Source organism: Hippocampus bargibanti, linkage group LG06, assembly GCF_051943395.1.
Source record: "Hippocampus bargibanti isolate YZ-2025 linkage group LG06, ASM5194339v1, whole genome shotgun sequence".
NCBI lineage: Eukaryota > Metazoa > Chordata > Actinopteri > Syngnathiformes > Syngnathidae > Hippocampus > Hippocampus bargibanti.
In genome coordinates this window covers 20,268,731-20,295,818 of record NC_142739.1, presented here as the reverse complement: position 1 = coordinate 20,295,818, position 27,088 = coordinate 20,268,731, and the positions used below count along the sequence as shown (strand labels likewise).

At 43.4% G+C, this 27,088-nt stretch overlaps 1 protein-coding gene across 2 annotated transcripts; it reads left to right on the top strand.

The window, feature by feature from the left end:
* Nucleotides 1-69: 69 nt before the first annotated feature.
* tap1 (transporter 1, ATP-binding cassette, sub-family B (MDR/TAP)) lies at nt 70-26,258 on the top strand. 2 transcript variants are annotated; one of them, XM_088997921.1, is made up of 13 exons: nt 70-236; nt 1,061-1,383; nt 3,075-3,306; nt 3,665-3,779; nt 3,886-4,016; nt 6,676-6,881; nt 9,178-9,375; nt 10,396-10,524; nt 10,614-10,802; nt 10,883-11,056; nt 24,112-24,271; nt 24,717-24,853; nt 24,966-26,258. In XM_088997921.1, the coding sequence occupies exons 2-13, from the start codon at nt 1,063-1,065 to the stop codon at nt 25,161-25,163; spliced, it is 2,190 nt and encodes a 729-aa protein (XP_088854047.1). In that variant the 5' UTR covers nt 70-236; nt 1,061-1,062; the 3' UTR covers nt 25,164-26,258. The 2 variants fall into 2 exon arrangements, with proteins under 2 accessions (XP_088854047.1, XP_088854048.1); XM_088997922.1 differs by having other exon boundaries at nt 24,940-25,152.
* Nucleotides 26,259-27,088: the final 830 nt, after the last annotated feature.

Sequence of the window (27,088 nt, the reverse complement as noted above, 5' to 3'; positions counted from 1 at the left end):
TTTGTCCCAGTAATGATTCCGTAGAAAACGGTATTGTACAACGATATGAAGTCTGCAATAGAGTTTCACTTTCGTTTTTACTATGACGACGAAGAACACATTTTCAGTCGCTTGAGAGTGTGTTGTCATTTTTCGAATATAACTATATTTTCCGAACACAGTATTAACAAATTGAAGCTCTGAGGATTTAATTTGAGCACTGAACACTTTTTGTCGCCGTTGTGATTTGATATATAGTAAGTACATTATACATGTAGAATGGTTGAGTTTAGTAGTAAACTGGTGTCCCACTGGTGTGAACGTATTATAATGATTTAATATTTAATGTGAATAAATTTCTGACTTGTGGTTGGTGCTGAATATAAAAGTGAAAGCGAAAAGATCCTCCTTTGCAGATGCATTCTCAACTCGACTCAACTGTATATATAATATAAATATACACTGCATGTATAGTATTTAGAGTACTTTCAAACAGAGCATGCAAAGTGTCGTACATGTACACCTATCATATACATTCAAAAAAGCAGTCACAAAGCAACGGAAATGCTCAATATCCCCTGAGCCTCCTTTATGTTCGTTGAGCGCAATGTAATAAACTATAAAACGGCAACGTTAACGTTCATTTTTATGTACATATGCCACATTTGTGTTTTTGTTGTTGTTTTAAGTGCAAGTACTGAACTGCTGAACTAACTGAACAGTTATCGTGTCTGGTAACACCCCTAAAATATGTAGTTCATGCAATAAAAACAATATTTTTTTGTGATATTTATTTTTCTCAAGCATCTTCATCTTTATTAAGCTCATGGAGTTGCTTGTTCTGTAGCCACAAGGGAACACAAGCCAGTGTCTTATTGTGCCACTCCCAAGCCCGGATAAATACAGAGGGTTGTGTCAGGAAGGGCATCCGACGTAAAACCTTGGCTAAAACAAACATGCGAATCAAACCTCTGAAGACGGAGGACACTGATTCGCTGTGGCGGCCCCCTGAAGGGAAAAGCCAAAAGGAAAATAAGAAGATGTGTTGAACATCCCTCAGGATAATATTTTGTGTGTGCAGGCATGTCCAAAGTGGGTGCCTTGTTCCCATTCCTTTTTGCATGCATGGATGTATGCATTCTGAGCGTCATGCGCTCCCTGCAGCTCTCTCCACTCTTCTTTCCGTGCCCTCCACTCATCGCCATATGGGGAGGAGAATTAACCAGGGCTCTCTTCCTTCTCCTGCTGCTGCTATCTTCCAATGGTCTCTCATGGGCCAGAGGATTCGGAGCTGTCCAGAGCATCCTGGTCCTGTGCTTGCACCTCCCGACTTATATGACTCTACTCCATGCTCTCGGCTGGGTTGCTGAAGAGGAGATGTGGGGTTGGCATTCATGGGAAAGGGTGAGAAACAAACACTTTCATAACGTTTACACTTCCACACGTTTTCAATTTTGGGTACTTTAAATTAGTGGAAAGAAAATGCACATGCTTTGAGACATTTTCTTTTATACGTACAATACTTTGTTTTATTTTTTTAACCCACCCGCCCCTAACCCCTTTGAATTTTGCTGCTGTGGATTGCAAATTTCCCCATTGTGGGACTATTAAAGGCTGATTATGATTCTGAGCTAAATGTGATTGGAAATCCAATTCCTGGGATTTACCAGTAGAAAATCCACAAACTTTTGGTTCATGATGCTATAATTTCACCGCATGTCAAGACTTAAAGCTTTGAATGTAAAATTAATCCTGGTGGAATTTACGTTTGAAAGGAAAAAGTATCCAAAACTAAAGGTGAAAAATGCAGAAAATGCAAGTACCAATAACTAAAAGTTTCTGGAACTTTAGTTGGAAATGTGGTTTCAGTAAGCTTTGGTGTTTTGATTCTTGCAGTTCCAGGTATATTCTGTTCTTGAAGCTCCTTTCCTGCAAGAACTAAATGTTCTCATAACTTGAGAGACTGAGATGTAATTGTGTTTCACTGCCAGGCGGTGTGCAAAAATGTTTTCCACTCCAGTGCCAGGGTTTTTGTCATTGGCACTGAAATTCCAGGAGCCAGAGAATATTGAGTTTTAGGACTACATAAACATTCAATACAGCGTTAGAAACTTTAGACTATCTTCTTTCATCAGAAAAAAACTGTTAATTCCCAAATTATATGGGCCTGGAGTTATATGAGCTTGAAATGAGGGAGGCTGTCCAAAATGCTATGCAATACAGTGAGACCTCAACTTACGAACTTAATTGGTTCCCAGACAGAGTGTGTAAGGCGAAAAGTGTGTATCTCCAAAAAAAATTCCCATAGGAAACCATTAAAATGGGAATAATCCGTTCCCGGGTTTCCATAAAATATACTTTTCAACTAAATAAGCCTTAAAACTACACACAACATAGCTTATTCTATGTATAATAAATGTGCTATTGTATTGTAATGAAAGAAATACACTGCATTGTATCATAAAGTCACTTTATTTACATTTGTGATGGCCATTTATGGCTTGATGGAATGGCATTGGAGGTCAAAGGGAATTGCAGTTTGGAAAGAGAGGCGCATTACATGAGGACTGTAATTAAAGAAATAAACTGTGCTGTAAAATAAAGTTTTATTCACCTTTTTGATGGTCGTTGATGGCTTATGGAAGGAGAGTCACCTTCCATAAGGACTGTTGGTAACTTAACCTCTGGTGCTGTTCGGTCGTGTGCTTCTGCCGAAGATCACTCCGCCAGCCGTGGTGGGTGTGTATTATGAAAATAGTGCTTATTATAAGGTTTAGTTTTCATAAATTTGACGTTTGTAAGACGAAAAGTTTGTAAGATAGGATGTTTGGAAGTTAAGGTCTCACTGTACATACATATTGGTTTATATAGCACTTTAACAAGAGCTGAAGCTGGAACAAAGCGCTGACATTGAAAAAATGGAAATGCTGCCTCCTTGTGGAAGGGAAAAAGCATTACCAGAGGCCATAGCCAGTGCTTTATTGACACCCAAACAAGAAAAAACAAAATCCGACTACCTCATTTTCAATTCCCAATTAAATTCATGAATGGCAGTAAATGAGTGAAAGAGACTGACGTTGAAAACATTTGTGCAGATGTTTCAGGGTTACCTGGTCACAATGGTGTCGTGGATCTACTGGACACAATACGTCCAGTCTTTGCTGTCGTCTTTGTGTCTCTCCGTGTCATCTGTGTGGAGGCCCAGGAGCATCAAACAAGAGCCCAAAAAGAAGCCCACCTCACCTTTGAGGAGATTGATGAGATTCATGCGGGCGCACCTCGGTTGCTTTTTAGCTGTGCTGCTTTTGGTGGGGCTCTCCTCCTTTTGTAAGTTCTTTTCAATCACTTTCACAAACAGGAACAACACTTTTCAGAATCCGAATCATCTTTATTGTCAAGTATGTAGAACACACAAGGAATTTGTCTCCGGTAGAATACGCTGCACTAGTATCATCATTCTTAATCTTCTTCTTTCGAATCTTTAACAACCCGAATGATTACAGTCAATTTAGTAGACAATCCATAACCATTTTGTTCACTTTGAAGTTGTGGGTTAGGAGTCAACGCAGAGAAGACCACATTTGCCTCTCCACTTCGGCTTAGCTTGAGAGCCCCAATAACCAGAATAGCCCCAAATTCGTTTTCTTTGTTCCCCTGTGATTGACACATGTGGCTGTGTTTTCAGGCGAGATGGCGGTCCCTCTGTTCACCGGTCAAGTGACGGAATGGATCCAGAACCAGGGGACATCTGACGCTTTCACAGAGGCCATCACAATTATTGCAATCATAACTGGTGTCAGGTCAAAATAAGCATCTGTATTTTTTTTTATTTACAGTATTTATTCTTTTTTTTATTGCATTTCTGCACGTGCATTGGAAGAGATGTTTTCCTTTTTTTTCTTCCAGTGCGGTGCTGGAGGTCATTGGGGACTTAATATACACTGTCACCATGAGTAACATTCACACGACAGTCCAGGGAGACATCTTCCAGGCTGTTCTCCAACAGGAGATCGCCTTTTTTGATATGTCAGCTACAGGTTATTCACGGTTATTCCATATGCAAATGTCCCCATTGTGGGACTATCAAAGCCTTTTTGATTCTGATTCTGATATCAGGTCATAGGTAATAGGTTTCAAAAATAGGGATGAGTTTTTCAAGTTTTCCCCTAGCTCGAGGCTGTGAAAGCATTCTACTTTTTAAAAACACACTCGCGTTTCTTGTAAAACTGACACTGATAACATTTTTTGTAAAGTATATAGTATGTACAGTAAAGTCTCGTTATATCGATATCGGATATATCGATAGTCCCGGTTATATCGATACTATTTCTATGCACGCACGGAGAAAATTACATGCAAACAGGGTCGGATATATCGATAGTCCCGGTTATATCGATATTTTTTCGGACTCCCTTGAATATCGATATAACGAGACTTTACTGTATATATATATATTTTTTTATGTTTGAAAATACCGTTTCAAAATTCCGGCATCATAATGCGAAATCCCATTCGCAAGCTAAAATAAATTAACATACTTGTTTTATTAACTCATTCACTGAGAGACATTGTGCAAAAATGCTTCCACTACAGTGCCAGGGTTTTTGTCATTTTCACTCAAATTGCAGGACTCACAGAATATGAAGTTTTGGGACTACATAAACATTCAATGCAGTGAACGAAACCTTAGACTCTCTTCTTTCATCAGGAAAAAAAAACAAAAATATGTAAAAGAAAACAGATAAAACTTTGCTTTTTGTATATTCCGAACGTGAAAATTCTTAATAAAAACACGATTAGCCATTAGCCATATCTTGAAAATATTGACACACGTGTAGACATTTTCAAAGCATTTTACATGAAAAAAACTTTTTTTTACTACGTTAAAAGTAGAAATGTGGATGTTGACATTTTAAAAGTAGCGCAGTATAATTATGCAAAACTCAAAATGAACAGTACTGTTTTTTTGAATATATTGTTTTTCCAAAAACTAAAACATAGTTTGTAAAATAAAATACAATAAAAGCTGCATCTTAATATGAAGTTATTTTTTACAAAAGAAATATAAAATACTGTCAAGACAACATGTGGGTTTCAAGCATTGATGTTCTTAACTCATTCACTGCCAGACGATGTGCAAAAATGTGCCCACTCCAGTGCCAAGGTTTTTGTCATTTTCACTCAAATTGCAGGTCCCACAGAATATTTTTAGGACTACATAAACATTCAATGCAGTAGACAAAACAGTTAAGTCTCCTCTTTTAAGTTAATTCCTAAGTTATATGGGTCTGGAGTTAACTGAGCTTGAAATGGGGGCGGCTGTACAAAATACAATACATACATATCGATTTATATAGCACTATAATAATAATAATAATAATAATAATAATAATAATAATAATACATTGAATTTACAAGCACCTTTCAAAACTCTCAAGGTCACTTTACAGTCACAGGGCAAGTTTTTCTGTGGGTGAGCTGCGGCGGCCACACGCGCCAGCGTTCACTCAACCCGGAAGTAACTCAAATAGATAGAAAGCTAGTTAGCTAAATAATAGCTAGATAGCTAGCCATATAGGTAATAGCTAGCCAGCCAGATAGCTAATAGATAGCAAATAAATAGATAGCTAATTTCATACTTGCACACTAATCATCCATCAGGTGAAATGTCTAGGTGTCATTCTTGACAGCACACTATCTTTCCGCTCCCATATAAATAACTTAACCCGGTCTGCGTACTTCCACCTTCTGAATATCAATTGTCTTCGCCCGTCTCTCACTCCTCACACCACTGCTATCCTCGTTCATAGTCTTGTCACCTCCCGGATTGACTATTGCAATTCACTTCTCTTTGGTGTCCCTCAGAAACTTCTCCACAAACTTCAACTCGTCCAGAATTCTTCAGCCCGGATCATCACCAGAACCTCATCCTTTCACCACATCTCCCCCGTCCTCCAAGAGCTCCACTGGCTCCCGGTCAAATATAGAATCAACTTTAAAATTCTTCTTTATATATTTAAAGCTATCCATAACTTTTCCCCCATACCTATCTGACCTTCTTCAAATTTCTATTCCCTCTCGTTCCCTCAGATCCTCTTCTTCCCTCCACCTCTGTGTGCCCCTTGCCCGTCTCAGCACGTTGGGGGACAGAGCTTTCAGCTGCTCTGCCCCCAAACTTTGGAACTCACTTCCTCCCAACATTCGTAACATTGATTCTCTTCCCACCTTCAAGTCCCACCTCAAAACCCACCTATTTAAAATGCCATTTTCTGTGTATCTCTCTCTCTTGTTTGTATTTATAATTGTATTTTATTTATTGCATTCTATTTGTGATTGTATTTTATTTATCATAGTACCTATGCTTGTCTGTGACTGTAAAGTCTCCTTGAGAGCTTTGAAAGGCGCTTAAAATGTATTGTATTATTATTAAATCCAACCTATTTTAACAACGCTAAAGCTGTAAAAAAGCACTAACATAAACAAAATGGAAATGCTTCCCCCTTGTAGAAGGGAAAAACATTGCCCGGGTCTGAACAGCGCTTTATCGGCACTCCCCGCATGAAAAAACAAACCCCGAACAAATTCTGGAATGTCATTTCATTTTAATGGGGAAAATTACTGTGATGTATGTATAAAATGAGTTGTAAATTGTGATCCGTGAAGAAATTGGTCTTCTAAGTGAACATTCTTTTTCAGGTGACCTGGTGTCACGCATCACGACAGACACCACCATCATGAGCGAGGCACTGAGCAAGAGGCTGAATCAACTCATGTGGTTCACATGTCGCATGCTCTTCGTCTTCTTCTTCATGGTCAAACAGTCGTGGAAATTGTCCTTGCTGACGTCCATGGCGCTGCCCGTCATCTGGGTTTTGCCCAAGTTTACCGCGCATGTTCGCGAGGTAAGTGATGACAAATACGGAAGGAAAAAAAACACACAAAACATCCATGGCTGCTTGTGCGGAAGAGGATTAGGGTCAACAAAGAAACTATATTCGCTATATTCGCAGAATCATCACTTTAAAGTGAGGATTCTGATTTTAAAATGAGAATTATGACTCAATTCTCAGAATTCTCAATTTAATCTCAGAATTCTCACTTTAAAATCAGAATTCTCACTTTAATCTCGAAATGTTTTACTTTATCTCAGAATTCACACTTTAAAGTCAGAATGCTCACTTTATTCTCAGATTCCTGACTTTGAGTCAAAATTCTGATTTTATTCTCAGAATTCTGACTTTAAAGTCAGAATTCTCACTTTATTCTCATAATTCTGACTTTATTCTCATAATTCTGACTTTAAATACAGAATTCTAACTTGAATCTCAGAATTCTGACTTTGAAATCTAAATTCTGACTTTATTCTCAGAATTCTGACTTTAAATAATAATAATAATAATCATAATAATAACCCATCCATCCATTTTCCGTACCGCTTATTCCTCATGCGGGGGGGGGGGGGGTGCTGGAGCCTATCTCAGCTGTCTTCGGGCATGAGGCGGGGGACACCCTGAATTGGTTGCCAGCCAATCGCAGGGCACACTAAGACATACAACAGTCACTCTCACACTCACACCTAGGGACAATTTAGAGTGTTCAATCTGCCTGCCATGCATGTTTTTGGAGTGTGGGAGGAAGCCGGAGGACCCGGAGAAAACCCACACTGGCCCGGGGAGAACATGCAAACTCCGCACAGGGAAGCCGGGGTGGGACGCAAACCGTTGACCTCTGCACTGTGAAGCCGGTGTGCTAACCACTCGACTACCGAGCCGCCAATATAATAATAATAATAATAATAATAATAATAATAATAATAATAATAATAATAATAATAATAAATTTCATTTCTAAGCACCTTTCATAACTCATGGTCACTTTACACTTTACTTTTTTTGTTTTCTAACTGACATCAGAAAAACGTTTTATAGCATCTAAAATACCCAAAACACGCAGGGTGATATTTTCAGTCAAATGCAAAACACCAATAAAAATGAGTTAATTTGTCCCAAAACTATTTCAAAAAGACCTTGGGATGGCGAGTTTCAGAAGGTCCTGCCCCCTTGTTCGTGACGTCACGCCAGGACGTCTTGCCTTGCTCTAGAATCAAAACAATTCAGATTCAGAGAAGACGCTTTCTTGTTACTCATCCAGTTATGAATATGATTCAAATAGTTCTGAAGAGGAAAGCATAATTGTTTGCAATCGATTAAAGAAGTCCTTCCAGATCAATTCGAGCCGTCAGGACTCCAATGTAGCGTCCCAGAAAATGCACAAGATGGCGCCCAAGCTCCGTTGGAAATGGGCTGATTTGTCTGCTGGGAATTTTTGTCAACTAATCAAAAAGTAGTCTTGGTGCAACACACACCATCGCGTTATTTATGTTTTCCTTCTAATATTGCCATCAACACAAAGTTTTCAGACCAAACAAAGTACCCAAAATGCATGCGTCTCGGTCAGGGGCGTTCCTGACGTGACGTCACGTCAGGCATCGTCACCAACTCAAAAACTAGACTTCCTGAATATTCAGTGCTAGTCTTAAAACGTAAAATATAGCTATATGCGGTGGAATCTTTGTAAAACACGCTCAGTCGAAGTCATTTCATGTGATTTTACAAATTATGGACACATGTCCGGAGGCGTCGGTTGTCCTTTAAGGTTGCTGATTTATGCAACAGAGTGAGACCTCCCTATTAGACCGCTTGTAGAGCGCTGTATATGTGTCCCAGTTAGACTCCCTTTCTAATATTTTCATCCATGCTAACTATGTCGGTCAAAAAAAGAAAGTGGTCGGACGAATATGTAAAACATGAGTTTACATGTATTATGGAACATGTCAATGAAATTATTAAAAAAGGCTCCAGTGAATGAGCATTTGAAACTGATGGGGTTCGGTGCCTCCAGCAAGATTAAGAAACACTGATTTTGAGCTTTCACAACTGCTGCAGCTGTAACAAAAGACTATAACTTAACATACCTAGTCCAACCAATCGGAATCTTGATCCATTTATGATTCGTATCAGATTTTGAGAAAATTCAAAGCTTTTAGGAGCAATTTATAGTGTGGAAATTCAGGAGTTTTTTTTAATTAAACAAACTTGTTTTGGTCAAAAGATGAATGACATTTAGTGTGTTTAGGAAATTTGATCGTGCAAACGACACTGTGACCTAATTTCCTGCATGTCTTTTAATATTGCATAGAGAATATCTGTAAAGATTCAAGACGCTCTGGCTAAAGCCAATCAAGTGGCCACGGAAAGCTTTTCCTGCATTAAGACGGTGAAGAGTTTTGCCAATGAAGACGGTGAGATGAAACGCTACGAGTGCTGCATGGAGGACTTATACGCCCTGAACAAGATTGAGGCGGCGGCATATGCCGGCATGACTTCTACCAACAGTGTGAGGATAATGCACTGTCAACACACCAAATTTAACTGTAGTTATCGCTGTCTCACAATGGGTTAGTCCAATTTTTCAAAGGGCATAAAGTCCATGTATTTATTTATAAAGACAATTTTGTCTTCTTTAGATATCGCATACATAATATTGTCTGAAAAAAATGTGTGGTTGAGTGTTAACTCATTCACTGCCAGACATGTGCAAAAATAATAATAATAATAATAATATTATATTTCATGTATAAATGTGTCCACTCCAGTGCCAGGGTTTTTGTCATTCTCACTCGAATTCCAGGACCCACAGAATATTGAGTTTTAGGATGACATAAAGAGTCAATACAATGCAAGAAACCTTAGACTCTCTTCTTTCACCAGAAAAAATATTTAAATCCTAAATTACACGGGTCTGGAGTTATATGAGCTTGAAATGAGGGTGGCTGTCCAGAATACAATGCAACATATACATATTGGTTTCTATATGGCGTTAACAACGATGAAAATATGACGTAGATCGCCATTGCCGAATTTGTTCGGGTTTTGTTTTTTTCTTGTTTGGGTGCCGATAAAGCGCTGGCCATGGCCTCTGGCAATGTTTTTTTCTTTCCACAAGGGCAGCAGCATTTCCTTTTTTTTCCATATTAGCACTTTGTTTCAGCTTCAGTTGTTAAAGTGCCATGTATGTATTGCATTGTATTTTGGACAGCCACCCTCATTTCAAGCTCATATAACTCCAGACCCATATAATTTAGGAATTAACCCTTTCTTTTTGATGAAAGATGATAGTCTAAGGTTTCTGACACTGCATTGAATGTTTATGTAGTCTTAAAACTCAATATTCTGTGGTTCCTGGAATTTGAGTGACAATGACAAAAACTCTGGCACTGGAGTGGACACATTTTTGCACGTCTGGCAGTGAATGAGTTAACACATTTGGTGTGCTTTAAAAATATCAGACATAATGGAATGTGTCAATGACGATTTTTTTTTTCTTTTCAAATTAGTTCTTTAATTATGTTCCCAGTTTACCACTCTCATCATGAAGGTGTGCATCCTGTACTACGGAAGCATCCTGGTGACGCAGGGGACTGTCGGCAGTGGGGAGCTTGTCTCCTTCATCCTCTATGAGCTGCAGTTTGCTTTGGCTCTGGAGGTATGTCAGAGATATGCTATAAGCCTTCAATTCAAAGGGGTTTTGTATTGTAAATAACAAATAATCATGTGTCATATACCATTCTTCAGGCCATAATGCATTCGTACCCGGAGGTGAAGAAGGCTGTGGGAGCCTCTGAAAAGGTTTTTGAATATTTGGAGCGGGAACCTCAAATAACCCCCGAAGGAACATTGGCTCCCAAATACCTGAAGGGACACATTCAGTTCAAAAATATCAAGTTTGCCTACTCCAGCGATGCAGACAATGTCATCCTCAAGGTTCGTTCCAACCGACACGTTTTTGTAAAAATCGACTGAGGGCAGTGAGTATGATGCTAATATCAGCCTTTCTGGACCAGGACGTGTCCCTGGAAATGAAACCGGGGCAGATCACTGCGCTGGTAGGGCTGAACCGAGCTGGGAAGTCCACGTGTGTAAAGCTCCTAGAAAGGTTTTATCAACCCCAAGGTGGAGAAATTCTTCTGGACGGGGAGCCATTGGACAGTTACAAGGATGCTTATCTTCGTCAGAAAGTGAGTGGGGGCAACATTTTGGTATACAGCATAGGAGCCTCCATTTTTGTGTTTTTTGTGGTCGACTATGTAACGTAATGAAATTCATTTTAAAGTGGATTACCTCATTTACTGCCATACGTGCAAAAATGTGTCCACTCCAGTGCCAGGGTTTTTGTCATTGTCACTCAAATTGCAGGACCCACAGAATATTGAGTTTTAGGACTACATAAACATTCAATGTAGCAAAAGAAACATTAGACTATCTTCTTTCATGAGAAAAAAATGAGTTAATTCCTAAATTATATGGGTCTGGAGTTATCTGAGCTTGAAATGAGGGTGGCTGTACAAAATACAATGGAATACATACATATTGGTTTATGTAGCGCTTTAACAACAGCTAAAGCTGGAACAAAGCACTAACATGAAAAAAGGGAAATGCTGCCCCTTGTGAAAGGGAAAAACATTGCCATAGGTCTGGCCAAGCGCTTTATCGGCACCCAAGTAAGAAAAAACAAAACCTGAACTCATTTGGGAATGGCGCTCTACGCCATATTTTCAATTCTAGAATAAATTTGTGAATAGCAGTGAATACGTTAATTGATTTCATCAATCGGATTACTTCAGGAGTACAGTGTTCACAAGCATTTTCTTTTGCTCCACCCAATGGTTTCACGTAAAGCAGGTTTCGGCAACTCAAAATGTTGAAAGAGCCATATTGGACCTCCAAAACAAACAAGCAAAAAAATAAATAAATACTGAAACAAATAAATCAATCAACAAATGAATAAATAAATCAACAAATGAATACATGAATTATCTAATAAATAAATAAGTAAATAAAACATGAATGAACAAATAAATAAATACAGTACACAAAATAAATGAATGAATCAACAAACCAACCAAGAAACAAACAAATAAATAAACAAATAAATGAATACGTAAATGAATAAATAAATACATACATACATTAATGAATCAACAAATAAATAAATAAACCAACGAACAAACAAACAAAACAAAGAAATAAAACAAACCAACAAATAAACTAACAAATACAAAGACAAATAATGAATAAAGTGATATATAAGTGAATGAATAAAAACATACATACATGCATGCATGCATGCATACATACATACATACATACATACATACATACATACATACATACATACATACATACATACATACATACATACATACATACATACATACATACATACATACATACATACATACATACATATGTGACGGGTGTCACAACAGTGACTGTCTTCATCCCCACGATGCTGCCGTATTAATGAAGACGAGACGCGTGGATGTGTCTTTTTATTTCTTTTATTTCTGCAACACTGCAACACAGTATGGCAGAAGGGATGGGTGAAGTCGCATGGGTTTCGTCTTGTGATTAACCTGAATCTCCTCGAGATTGTTCTCAAATGCAAAACATTGTAGATAACAAAACAGAATTAACAACGTGTGATCGTATAGTGGTTATTTACAGAAAAAGAGAATACAACACAAGTTCACTGTTATTTACAAGATGTCCCTGAACGCATCATGGGCGGAGACTCGGCAGAACACGCGGTGCGCTTGTAATGGCTGGCGCGCAGTTCAACCCGCCACGGACACTCACGGGCAAATGAAACACGACACAAGAAACTAAATATTGTTCAATAAAAACGAAATGAAACAATTATTACCTGCAACACAGTATGGCAGAAGGGATGGGTGAAGTCGCATGGGTTTCGTCTTGTGATTAACTGCGATAGAAAAGCGCATATGCTCCTAAGTTCCACTCGACAAAACGTGAAGTAAATAATGACACAAAAAGTAATCTGGACTCGAAATGAATAAGGGAACTAATTAGATAACACTAGACAGTACAAAAGGGGAAACAAAATAAGATATTGTCATGAAAATGCGCGTTAATCAAGACCAACAGAAAATTGCGACTCACCCTGAATCTCCTCGAGATTGTTCTGGAAACTATGGGCGGGACATAGTGCCACACTGTGCGCCGTTGCGTCACTTCCTTCATAATTTAATAACCTAAGTGTACAACTCCGTTACATACACCCCCCTTAAATTATGCAGAAGTGAGGCAACATACACACGGAAGACAACAGAAAGACCAACAGGCAAAATAGACAAGGTTATCGGGCAAGGATGTACAAGGAAGTCAATCATAGGAATTCTTCTTTCAGAAGTGTGAAGGAATAGGGTGGTTCAAAACCCATCCTTTCACAGACTAGTAGAAATCAGAATCAGAATACCTTTATTCGTCCCGCAATGGGGAAATTTGCAGTCCACAGCAGCAATTGAAGAGGGATGGGGTTGGGGTGGGAGTGAAAGGATAGAAAACAAGATATTCTAAGCATAACAAAATAAAAATGTCAACTGTATACTGTGCAAATGTAGATGTGCAAAAACCGTTCTATAAACAAGACTGTACATAGTGCAGAATCAAGAGATGCATTAAGATATATTGCAACAACCCATATTTACAAGTGTCCAGTTTTTTTTTTTTTTTTTTTTTTTTTCACATGTGATCATTGGGAATTGTGAAGCCTGACAGCAGTCGGTAGGAACGAGCGGCGGTACCTCTCCTTCTTGCAGCGCGGGTGTAATAGTCTCTGGCTAAAGGAGCTACCCAGAGCTGTCAGGATGGGCAGGAGGGGGTGGGAGGGGCTGTCCGTCATAGCTTTTAGTTTAGCTAGCGTCCGTCTGTTGCCCACCTCCTCAAGAGAGTCCAGCGAGCAGCCCACGACAGAACTGGCCAGCTTGACAAAGCGCTCCAGTCTTTTTCTGTCCCGGGTGGTGATGCTGCCTGACCAGCAGACAATGCCATAGTGGATGGCTGATGCCACCACAGAGTCATAGAAAGTCTTTAGGAGTGACCCCTGAACTCCAAAAGACCTCAGTTTCCTGAGGAGGAAGAGGCGACTCTGTCCCTTTTTGATTAGGGCATCCGTGTTTGTTGTCCAGTCCAGTTTATTGTTGAGAGTAACACCCAGGTACTTGTAGGAGGTCACCCTCTCAATGTCCGAACCCTGGATGTTCAATGGTGCAGGTGACGATTGTTTCCTGCAGAAATCCACCACCAGCTCCTTGGTTTTGCCAGTGTTGATCTGGAGGTGATTCTGCTGGCACCAGTCCACAAAGTCCTTTGTCAGTCCCCTGTACTCCCTATCGTCTCCCTCTGTAATGAGGCCGACAATAGCTGAGTCGTCAGAGAACTTCTGAAGGTGGCAGGTTGGGGTGTTGTAGTTGAAGTCCGAGGTGTAGAGGGTGAAAAGGAATGGAGCCAGGACTGTTCCCTGCGGCGCTCCGGTGCTGCAGAGAAGCCTGTCCGACTCACAGTTCTTTACCCTCACGTACTGTGGCCTGTTTGTGAGGTAGTCTGTAATCCAGGATGTGAGGTGATGGTCGACTCCGGCATGCTGCAGCTTGTCCCCCAGTAGACTGGGCTGGATGGTGTTGAAGGCACTGGAGAAATCGAAGAATGTGATCCTCACCGTGCTCCCAGCATTCTCCAGGTGCAGCAACGCCGTATGGAGGAGGTAGATGATGGCATCCTCCACACCGATGCTGGGCTGGTAGGCAAACTGCAGCGGGTCCAGCGATGAGCTTGCCAGCGGTCGCAGGTGGGCGAGGACGAGTCTCTCCAGCGTCTTCATCAGGTGAGACGTCAGCGCCACCGGTCTGTAGCTGTTGAGCTCTTTGGGGTTGGCAATCTTGGGCACTGGGACCAGGCATGACGTTTTCCACAGCTGTGGAACTCTGCCCAGCTTCAGGCTCAGGTTGAACAAGTGCTGGACAATGTCACACAGCTGGTCGGAGCAGGTCTTGAGGAGTCGGGAACTGATGTCATCCGGACCTGCTGCCTTCCTCACCTTCATCCTCCTCAGTTGGTTCCTCACCTGCGCAGTTGTGACAGACAGGCAGGAACCAGGAGGCAGAGTGGCGGCTGAGGGTGTGGCAACGGTTGGGAGGGCAGTTGTTGGTTGCGGAAAGCTGGTCGTGAGAGGGGGCAGGGAGGGTAAGGCCACAGTGAGAGTTGGTGCAGGTGCAGCTACAGGTGAAGTTGACGGTGGGCCGGGGGCGGCTGGCGTCTTGTCAAACCGATTGAAAAAGCGGTTGATTTCATCTGCCCAGTCCTTGTCTTTTTCGTTCAATGTCACTGGGCTTTTGTGGCCTGAGATGTTTTTCAGGCCCTTCCAGACACCAGCGACATTGCTGGCTTGCAGCTGCTCCTCCATTTTCATCCTGTAGGCCTTCTTCCCCTCTCTGATCTTCCTCCTCAGTTGGATCTGCACGGCCTTCAGTTCCTCTCTGTTGCCCGACACAAAAGCCCTTTTCTTCTCCTTCAGGAGGACTTTTATGTCGGGATTAATCCATGGTTTGTTGTTGGCAAAACACCGCACAGTCCTGGTGGGTACGGTGTTTTGTTCACAAAAGTTAATGTAGTCTGTGATGGTGTTGGTGAGTGAGTCAATGTCTTCCCCATGAATCTCAGTAAAGAGCTCCCACCTGGTTGAATCAAAACAGTCCCGCAGAGCTTCTTCAGCTTCTGTGGACCATCTTTTGATTGTGCGGGTCACAGCTGGTTGCCTCTGGACAAGGGGTTTGTACACAGGCTGGAGATAAACCATATTGTGGTCTGCTCTTCCGAGAGGGGGGAGGGGGGAGGGTTTGTATGCATCCTTGGCGTTTGAATAAAATAGGTCCAATATGTTATTGTCTCTGGTGGCACAAGTTACATACTGTGTGAATGTTGGGAGGGAGAATTTCAGGGAAATGTGATTGAAGTCCCCTGAGATGATAAACAAGGCGTTGGGGGACTGGGTTTGCAGCTTGTTTACAACAGTCATGAGGGCATCGGAGGCAGCGCCGCCATTTGCCGTAGGGGGAATGTACGTCGTCACGGCTATGACGTGTGAGAATTCCCGTGGCAGGTAATGCGGCCGAAGGCTAACGGCTAGCAGCTCGATGTCCCGAGTGCAAAGTTTTTCCTTCACCGTGATGTGCCCAGGATTGCACCATTTGTCATTCACAAATACAGCAATCCCCCCTCCTTTCTGCTTACCGCTGCCTTCATTTCTGTCCGCTCGTACGAGTTGGAAGCCCTCCAACTCTGCGTGGGCGTCCGGAGTGATTGCCGAAAGCCATGTCTCCGTGACGAGTAGCAAGCTGGCTTCCCGGTACTCCCTCTGATGTCGCGTTAGCGCCGCCAGCTCGTCCATTTTATTTGGGAGCGATCTCACGTTCCCCATGATGACGGACGGGAGAACGTGTCGGTATTTCCTCGTTCTTTTGCGGCGATCTTTCCCGGCCCGACATCCTCGTTTCCTCCTCTTCAATTCATCGGGGATGTCTGGTGCGGCGGCCGCTAGTCCGCTATTAGCCCGCCACGCTAGTAGCTGGTCTCGACTGTAAACAATGGGATTCCGCGTGCGCGTGGATTCCCTGTTCACAGGAGCGATGAAAAAGTAAAAAATAACGGCGATGAGCAAAAGAAAAGATGCCCATCTCCTCTCCGTAGGTTTATGGAGCGAGATCAGGCAAAACAAAAACGGAAAAGTAAAGAAGTGAAAAAGTAGACAAGAAAGGGAAAGAGCTGCTGTGGAGGCAGCCACACAGGGGGGCGCCATCTTACCATTTACATTTCACAAAACAGCACATAACTACACCCGTTACTGAGAAGCCATAAAGATAATGGCGACAATTGGCACACAGCACAAGCCCAAAAAAAAAAAAGAATCAAATGGTCATATTAAACCCACATTAATGTTGGCATCCCGACTCTCTGATAGGACATTTCACATATCAGCCTGTCAGGGGGTTTAACTGTCCTACCACATCTCGTGAAATTGATGGGGCCCTGTGTGTCTTGTGGTTGTGTGCAAATTACCTCCTCAAGTTCAGTCTCATCTGGGGGTGAGTCAGGGGTCGAGCGTGCTATGTCAAACACCGGGTCTGTGGAAAGTTCAGTCTGTGTGTGGATATCATGGCCTGCTGACTGACTTCTCTCACTGACATCCCCTCGACATGCATCGGCGGAATCATGCTCTGAAGAGAAGTGCTCATGTTCCTCTGTCTGAGCAGGAGACTGCATGACCCAGTTCTCAGTGCGCAGCTGAGTGTCCTCCTGATCATCAGGAACTGAGCTTTTGTCACTCCCACAATGTGCGTCCATCTCTGACCCCTCTGAACACGAACCAGGCTCCACCTGCCCCGAGAATGTCAAGAAGTCAACCGGGAGCAGTAAGTTCCTGTGTACGACCTTCTCTCTGCCTGTGGCATCATCTCGGATCCTGTACACATTGATCAACGGCTTCACAGACACCACGTCATAAGGGGTTGACTCCCAACGATCCGCAACCTTCCGCTTGCCCTTCTCGCCTCGATTGGCTAGTAGCACCTTGTCACCAACAGCCAATGGCGACCCCTTGACTTTGCGGTTGTAGATCTGGGCGTGGCGGGTCTGTTCCTTGGCTGCATGCTGTTGAGCAATTTGCACGGCTTCAGAAAGGTCTCTCTTCAAGGTGCTCACAAACTCATTGTGACTGACAACATTGGCGTTCTCCAAGACATGATGGAACATGATGTCAATGGGCAAGCGAGGGACACGTCCAAACATCAAATAGAATGACGCAAAGCCCGTCGTCTCATGTACTGTGCAGTTGTAGCAGAAAGTCAACATATTCAACATTTGTGGCCATTTGGACCTAGACTTTGGGGGAAGTGTTCTGATCATCCCTCCAAGGGTCCGGTTGAATCTTTCTGCGATGCCATTACCCATGGGATGATACGGTGTTGTGTGGGACTTATGCACCCCTGCCATCTCAAGAAGATCCTTGATGAGTCTACTCTCAAAGTTGGCTCCCTGATCCGAATGGATCCTTTTGGGGAACCCATAAATGCAGAAGAACTTGTCCCACAGGCAGCGGGCAACTTGCTTTGCTGATTGGTTCCTGCAGGGGAAGGCGAGAGCCAACTTTGAGAAGTGGTCGGTGACGACGAGGACATCGGTGGTTTTCTTGTCGCCGGACTCTGCTGTCCAAAAATCAATGCATACCAGTTCCATTGGAGCCGAAGTGCGGATGTTCTCCAGGGGTGCCCGGGCTTCTGGCTCGGGGGTCTTACCCAAGATGCACCTCTGGCACTGCCTTACATGTTTTGTAATGTCTTTCTCCATCCCTGTCCAAAAGAACCGTTCACTAGCCAAGGAGAGTGTCCGAGAACAGCCCTGATGACCAGCCGCGTCATGCACACCATGTAGGACTTGGTGTTTCAGAGACCCAGGTATGACGAACTGAAAGACTCTTCTGTTCATGTGGCGATCTTTCCTTACTCTGTAAAGAGTCCCGTCACGAACTTTCAGCTTCTTCCAGTGCCTCAGCAACAAAAGAACACAGCTCGTCTCAGCTGCTCTTTCATGTTTGGTAGGTCTCATATGTCGCTGCACATAGAACATGACTCGGCTGACTGTTGAATCTTGGTGCTGCAGGTCACGTAACTGACTATGGGGAATGACAATGGAAGGGTCTTCTTCAGGTAGCTGTAGTGACAATGGGGTTGCTCCAGGGAGTCGAGAGGTCCCGCCAGTCTGATGGACGTCTAAAACTCCAGACACCTCCTGCGCATCAATTGCACTTCCAGAAGACTGATCAGGAGCTTCTCCCTGGGGAACTTCTCCATCATGATCACCAGCCATGTGGACAGCCTGACAGTTGGTGGTGAAACGGAAAGCATCCTGTACAGTGTCATTCACGACCCCTTGGACTCCATTGAGTAGGTATTTGTAGGGTTCTTTCACCAGGCGATGGCTCACGCAAGACTGAACGAAGGGTTCTCGACTCAGTGCATCAGCCACTATGTTCTTGGGCCCTGGGACGTACTTCAAGTCAAAGTCATATGCTGCCAGCTTCGACACCCACCTCTGCTCGCAGGCATCTAGTTTGGGCTTCGTCAGGATATATGTCAAGGGGTTGTTGTCAGACCATGCAGTAAAATGTCTGCCTTTTAGCCAGTGGGAAAACTTGTCACATACGGCCCACTTTAAAGCAAGAAATTCGAGCCGATGTGCAGGGTAGTTCAATTGGGCTCGTGACAGCGTTTTACTCGCACATGCCACTGGTCTTGCAACCTTGTCATCAGGCTGAAGCTGGGAGAGGACAGCTCCAATGCCGTCAAACGATGCATCGACTGCAAGGATGAAAGGTTTCTCAAAGTCAGGGTGGGCCAACGTTACACTGTTTGACAGATCGTGCTTCAGAGTCTCGAAGGCAGTTTGACATTCAGTGGTCCAGTCCGCCGGTGTCAACTTCACATGACTTGATGCATCCGATGTGGGTTTCGACCTGCGTCTGGCCTTACCACTGGTTTTCTGGCCTGAAAGGAGCTTGAAAAGGGGCTTGGCCTTGATGGAGCAGTCCTCAATGAAGTGCTGATAATACAACACCATTCCCAAGAAAGATCTAATTTTCTTCTGCGAGGGAGTGAGGCCATCACTGTCCATTAGGTCTGGTACCTGTACACTGTTTATCGCTTCCACCTTTTCAGGGTCTGTCCGTACCCCTGACTCTGAGACAACATGGCCAAGGAACTTCACAGATCTCCGAAGAAAGTGACACTTCTTCGGAGCAAGCCTCAGATTATGGTTCTTCAAGCGGGAGAAAACCATCTCCAATCGCTCAAGCGCAATCTCTTCTGTCGGACCAAAGACCATGAGATCGTCAAGATAGCACAGGAGGCTGGTGAAGTTCTTGTCCCCGAAAATGGAAAGCATCATCCGCATGAATGTAGCCGGGCTGTTCGAAAGGCCTTGTGGCATCCGGTTATATTCATGTAGGCCAAATGGGGACGAGAAGGCGGTGTACTTCTTATGGTCCTCAAACAGGGGCACATTATAAAATCCCGAGGTGAGGTCCATGGTGGAGAAGAAGACATTTCCTCCAAGTGCGGCAAGAGCGTCAGCCTGATGGGGCAATGGGTGAGCATCGCGCTGTGTCCTCGCATTTAGCCATCTGAAATCCGTGCAGATGCGCAACTCCCCATTCTTCTTCCACACTAAGACCAATGGAGATGCATATTCACTCGTGGATTTCCGAATAATGCCTTTTTCTTCCATCTCATTGAGAGTCATTCTCAGCTTTTCATATTGACTTGGTGGCACTCTTCGATAAGGCAGGCGGAATGGTCTCTCATCCACGAGGTGTATCTTGTGCACAAATTCAGAGGCCTCTCCACAGTCCATCCTGTTCCGTGAAAATACTGCTTCATATCTCTCAATGAGTTGGAAAAGTCTGTCCCTCCACGTATCGGAGACAGCACATGCATCCAAGTCCAGATCATGTAGTCCAAGCTTGTCCAGTGCTATTTTGATGTCTTCTTTGGACCTTGGCCTTGCGGTGGCATTCTGAACAGATTGGGACATAATTTGGATGTTGTCAGGTTCAGACAAGTCTTCTGTCGCAATGCAAGGAAATACATCTGCCAGCTTTGTGTTTCTTCTCAACACCACTTTTTCAGTCGAGGGGTTGATGACCCTCACTGGGAGCCATCCATCGCCCCACATCGGTGTGATAATCCGGCCAACCAGAATCTTCCTGGATCTGCACCTTGCTTGAGTTGGTTCAACTATGACCGTGCTGCCAACTGACATTGGTGCGCAGGCGGGAAGCTTAGCCCAAACAAGATGTTCACTCTCTGGTTGCAACATCACACATTGCTGCAACTTCAGCGTGCCAACTTTGTCAGGAATCGTTCCACCCCTCCATTTCTCTGTGTTGGAAAGCAGTGACAAAAAGTGGTGGGAGTCATCATCAATCGAACTACCGGGCTCTGACATGAGCCGCCAATAGCCTTCAGTCTTCCGCATCAGGTGAAGGATTTTCTTAATGGCATTGCTGCCAAGAATTATGTCGTCGGTTTGTCCAGGCACCACAAACATGGGCACAGCTAGCTTGCAATTGTACACGACTATTTCCAAATCGCATATGGCCGAAGGCGTCACCTGATGACCACCACATCCTACAATGACAACGTCATCTGCAGAGTAACGTTTGATGTTAGGGTTGCACACTAACAATCGTGCCATAGCCGACTCACTCAATGTGCAACCAGTAGAGCCGCTGTCAATCATTGCGGTCAGGGAAATGCCTGCGACAGTGGCAGTGGTGTAGAACAAGCTATCTGACTTCAGGACCTTGTGTGTGCCTTGGAAGATAACAGTCTTCTCCGTGGGGACACTGGAAGTGAGGGACTCTAATATCGAATCAAGATCATCTGTCGAACTGTTGGGAGGGTCATGAACTTCATCCGCATCATACTCCCTTGGATGCGGAGACATTAGTTTCCCGACAGTAGTGATCTTGTGGGCTGCACTTGTGTGGGGCAGTTGCGTCTGGAGTGATCAGGTGAAAAGCACAGAAAACAAAGTCTTTTTTCGCTGCAGTGAATAAGCGCAGAATGGTCAGCGCTAGCACAGGCAGCACATGGTAGCTTATTCAAACCGTCCACCATTGGAAGCCTTGACTTGCGTCTACCAGAGGCAGAGGGATTGTTAGCTCCTTGCAGCAAAACTCTTTCCAGCATGGAAATGACACGCTCAAGATTTGCGGAGTCGGGTGGCCTGGCTGAGTGGGATATTTTATCGTTGTCCTGACATGCTGTATTCTGAAGCATTTCACTTTTATTTACATGAATGGGTTGACTGTTCGCCGCAGCTGGAGTGGCAGTCCTGGGACTCATTTCTGTCTGGTACTCATCCAGGATGGCTTGGACCTCAACTGCCGACCATTTATCCACTGTTTTTGACCTAAATGTCATGGAAAGATCTTTGGATGGACAATTTTTAATAAACATCCGTGTTACGTCGAGGGAAGAACAGTCGAAATCTCTGCCCTGTTCTTTGAGACGATTGGTGGCAACTTCAGCTGCATTGTTAAGCCTCAACCAGTAGTCATATGGGGCCTCCTTATCCCTGGGCAGCGTGGTGTAAAAGTCTGCTAGAGGGAGAGGTGAACAAGGGGCAGTAGAAAAATGCTCGCGAAGAAGGCTATAGATGGCATTTGGGTTCTGGGTTACATCAACTCCACTGTTTCTTGTGCTAACCTTGACAACATCTTTAGCTCTACCGCTGATGTTCATGAGGATTTCCTCTGCCTGATGCTCAGGAGCTACTTTTGCTCTCCTTATGTAGTTCCTCATTAGGTCTTCCCACTCATCTACATTCATTTGATCAGTGTGGTCACCCTTGAAAGTCGGGGGTTCGCGAACTTTCCTGTGCGGTAGTATCAGAACTTGTGATGAGTCAAGACTTTGTGTTGTTGTGTCAATGGGCGTGTCATGTAGGAATGAGGTGTTATGCATGGGGACGTTATGTGTTGGGCTGAGATGTGCAACAATGCTGTCTGCCAGCTGCTGGCCAATGTGTCTAATTATGTCGCTCATCTGACCAACTACGTCAGGTGACTGAGGTAAGGGATCTGTCACTGGTGTGTCAGGAGTCTGTGCGCTCGTCTGAGATGTACTACACTGGGTCTGGGAAGGAACTCTGTCCCCACTAACATAAGTGGCCTCAGCTAGAACCTGCCCATTCCCCTCTACTACATCACTCTGGATGGGACTCCACACCTGTAACATGGTCGGGATGCCTCTACCTCTACCAATACACTTATTAAAAGGTGTGCTAAATGTCCCTTGGAAGGAGCTCATTCTCAAACTTCACAAAAAAAAAAACTTACAGGAAAAAAAAGAAGCACAACAATTGCAAAACAGCAGCTCAGACAATCAACACACAATTTAAAGAACGGGGTCGACACACCGTCCACCGAGTGATGGGATGAAGACACTGTGCAGCATCGCGGTCCCGGTCCGAAGTGGAGAGTCACTTGTGATCGACAGGTCACGGCACCAATGTGACGGGTGTCACAACAGTGACTGTCTTCATCCCCACGATGCTGCCGTATTAATGAAGACGAGACGCGTGGATGTGTCTTTTTATTTCTTTTATTTCTGCAACACAGTATGGCAGAAGGGATGGGTGAAGTCGCATGGGTTTCGTCTTGTGAATCTCCTCGAGATTGTTCTCAAATGCAAAACATTGTAGATAACAAAACAGAATTAACAACGTGTGATCGTATAGTGGTTATTTACAGAAAAAGAGAATACAACACAAGTTCACTGTTATTTACAAGATGTCCCTGAACGCATCATGGGCGGAGACTCGGCAGAACACGCGGTGCGCTTGTAATGGCTGGCGCGCAGTTCAACCCGCCACGGACACTCACGGGCAAATGAAACACGACACAAGAAACTAAATATTGTTCAATAAAAACGAAATGAAACAATTATTACCTGCAACACAGTATGGCAGAAGGGATGGGTGAAGTCGCATGGGTTTCGTCTTGTGATTAACTGCGATAGAAAAGCGCATATGCTCCTAAGTTCCACTCGACAAAACGTGAAGTAAATAATGACACAAAAAGTAATCTGGACTCGAAATGAATAAGGGAACTAATTAGATAACACTAGACAGTACAAAAGGGGAAACAAAATAAGATATTGTCATGAAAATGCGCGTTAATCAAGACCAACAGAAAATTGCGACTCACCCTGAATCTCCTCGAGATTGTTCTGGAAACTATGGGCGGGACATAGTGCCACACTGTGCGCCGTTGCGTCACTTCCTTCATAATTTAATAACCTAAGTGTACAACTCCGTTACACATACATACATACATACATACATACATACAAACGCGTATATATATATGTGTGTGTGTGTGTGTGTGTGTGTGTGTATATATACGTATATATACGGATGGATAGATAGAGATGTGTGTGTATATTTCCCTCCCACATCTTTTTCAAATTTCAATTATTTTTTTAAAAGCTCGAGGAAGCCACTAAGGGGACCCGAAAGAGCTGCTTGCACCTCCAGAGCCGTGGTTTGAAAGAACAGGCATAAAAACAAAGACAACTGGTGGAAAAATAACTTCATCTTAATTGCAGTTGTGGTCAATACATTTCACAAATCGCTTTCCTACTATTTCCCTCAGATCTCTGTGGTGAGCCAGGATTGTTCCCTTTTCGCCCGTTCTGTGCGGGAGAACATCAAGTATGGCTGCCCGGACGTCAGTGATGAGGACATGTATCAGGCGGCCCGATTGGCGAGCGCCCATAATTTCATCATGGGGCTGTCCAAGGGTTATGACACAGGTGCCACTATGAGACTTGGAAAGCGGGTGGATCATTTAAGGAGTGTTGCTAGAAAATTTCCATGGAAAAATTAACCAGCTATATTCAAGTTCTCAATTAAGATTCATTCAGTGATATAAATTCCAAAGGGGGGCGGCCCGGTAGTCAAGTGGTTAGCACACCGGCTTCACGAAGACAGCTGGGATTGGCTCCAGCGACCCTAATGAGGAATAAGCGGTACGGAAAATGGATGGATGAAATTCCAAAGGCTATCCCCATCTATGCCATATTGTCACTGCCCAATGGGATGTCCGAAACGCAGACACGCCAGTCGTGTAAAGATTTTTAAAATGACAAACAAATAGTTTTTCAATTGCGACAACTTAATAAATTCCCATAGAAAATTGATGGAATGTTTGTCCATGTGCATCTTGGTCATGTGATAACTTACTGCTCTGTTTTCAAGATGCCGGCGAGAAAGGGGGACAGCTATCTGGCGGTCAGAAGCAGCGGATTGCCATTGCCCGGGCCTTAATTCGAAAGCCCACTATCTTGGTACTAGACAATGCCACCAGTGACTTGGATTCTGAAAATGAGCAACAGGTAGGAAAAAAAATAATTAAAAACAAAAGATTGTAACACTTATCTTGATTTAAAAGAAGGAAGAATCCCACAACTTGTGCTATAAGTGTTGTGTGCTTGTTGTGCCCAACAGGTCTACCAGGCTTTGCTTAGCCAACGTGTCAACAATTGTACCGTGCTTCTGATCTCCACCAAAATGAGTGTGGTGGAGAGGGTCGCCAACCATATCATCATCTTAAATGATGGCATGGTTGAGGCAGAGGGCCGCCACCACGAGCTCCTAGAAAAAAGCCATCTCTACTCTCAACTGGTAAAAAAGGAGATGCAATGAGTAATAATAATAATAATAATAATAATAATCTTCTTTTCCTTTCGGCTTTTCCCTTCAAGGGGTCGCCACAGCAAATCAGTGTCCTCCAATAATAATAATTTTCATTTATAAGCACCTTTCAAAACTCTCAAGGACACTTTACAACAGGGGTCGGGAACCTATGGCTCGCGAGCCATATATGGCTCTTTTGATGATTGCATATGGCTCGCCGATAAAACTAAAATATGTATTTAGTTTTTTGTTTCGTCGTTTTTTTTCCACCGTTCATTTCCCGGTGGGGCTGCAGTTGGCAGAAAGCGCAATTTTGATTGGATGACACTGACCTACAATGGCCGAAAGCGCCATGTTGATTGGATGATAGTGGCCGTCATGTTGAAACAGGTAAACGCCCCTTTGAGCCCAACTAGTGCACTTCAGCGTGAATGCCCCGGAGCATTAGAGGAGAGAAAATGTTCTGATTCTAATTTGCAATGAAACAATACCATCGATGAAACAGTCGAATGTCAGTGACATTTTAACACTATATACTCTGAGAAGTAGATTGCAGATAGCAAGTGTGGAAGCTTATGAGCCGTGTGCAGGCGAGCTAGCAGTAACTTCGCCTCTGGACCGGCAAATTGAATTTCATTCCGGTCGTTTTCCTGGATTTTTACCAAACACGAGGAACGGAAAACCATTCATGTTAATAGTGAGTACTATCACAAAGTTATTTTAAATAATGCATTCTGATATTTTGTTGAAAAGTGGCCGCGCGTGTGTGCGTGTGCGCGCGCACGCGAGCGTTTGTATGTGTGCACGCGCGTGCGTGTGGCTCTTGCTGAAAAACATTTCTAAATATTTTACTTTTATGGCTCTCTTAGTCAAAAAGGTTCCCGACCCCTGCTTTACAATCACAGGATACGTTTTTCTGCGGTTGAGCCACAGGCTTTTTTAGAGTTTTGTTTTCTGCGCAGATTATATTTGTTTTCATTCAAATTCAGTGCATTGCAATGCAATGTTGTTTCAGTGTTATAAATACATGTGTATATTTGTGAATATTGCTTATGTGACCATTTAATTTCTATCATGGGATCAATAAAGTATTCGTCTCGTCTAACTGGACTGTCTGTTTCATTGAGTCATGCTTTTTCACTGGCATTTTGTGTTACTCTCCCCCTTTGACATTTTGCATTGATTGTTATATTTTATTTTGAAGGTGGTCAACGCTATTGTCATGACTAGTCACGTGAATGTTGACAAGCGTGAGACAAAACAAATCCAATTGATATTATACCAATAGGCACCCGGTAGTCGAGTGGTTAGCACACTGACTTCACAGTGCAGAGGTCGCCGGTTTCCTCCCACACTCCAAAAACATGCATGGCAGGCAGATTGACCACTTAAAATTCACCCTTGGTGTGAGTGTGAGAGTGACTTGTATGTCTTTGTGTGCTCTGCGATTGGCTGGCAACCAATTCAGGGTGTCCCCTGCCTCGTGCCCGAAGACAGCTGACATAGGCTCCAGCACCCCCCCCCCCCCCCCGAATGAGGAATAAGCGGTATGGAAAATGGATGGATGGATTATCTTAATATAGCTGCGCATATTATCATCATACTGATACGTCACTTTTTGTTCCTTGACTCATGATGACGTTAGCATGTTTGCAGCTAGTTTCAATGCTTTATGTATACATACTAAGATAAGCGACAAAAACGAACATGTTGAAAAATGCGGTCAACTAGCTCGTGAGCGATCTTATCACCTTAACCCTTGCATAAGCGAAACATGAAAAAAATCCCTACTTGAAACGTATAAGGTTATAATTTTTAAACAGCCTTGGCTGCTAGCCCGGAGGAGCACTCTGGCTACCGCGTACGTCATCGAGGCGTCATTTCAGAATTCGTTGAGCCAATCAACGAGCGGAATGGCTGATCACCTGATAGAA

Bases quoted from the DNA above. Each gene is read 5' to 3' on its own strand.
- tap1 (XM_088997921.1), top strand. From the start codon at position 1,063: ATGTCCAAAGTGGGTGCCTTGTTCCCATTCCTTTTTGCATGCATGGAT. The intron at 3,307-3,664 runs GTAAGTTCTTTT...CTGTGTTTTCAG, and splicing joins GGTGGGGCTCTCCTCCTTTT to GCGAGATGGCGGTCCCTCTG. The intron at 24,272-24,716 runs GTGCCACTATGA...TCTGTTTTCAAG, and splicing joins GTCCAAGGGTTATGACACAG to ATGCCGGCGAGAAAGGGGGA.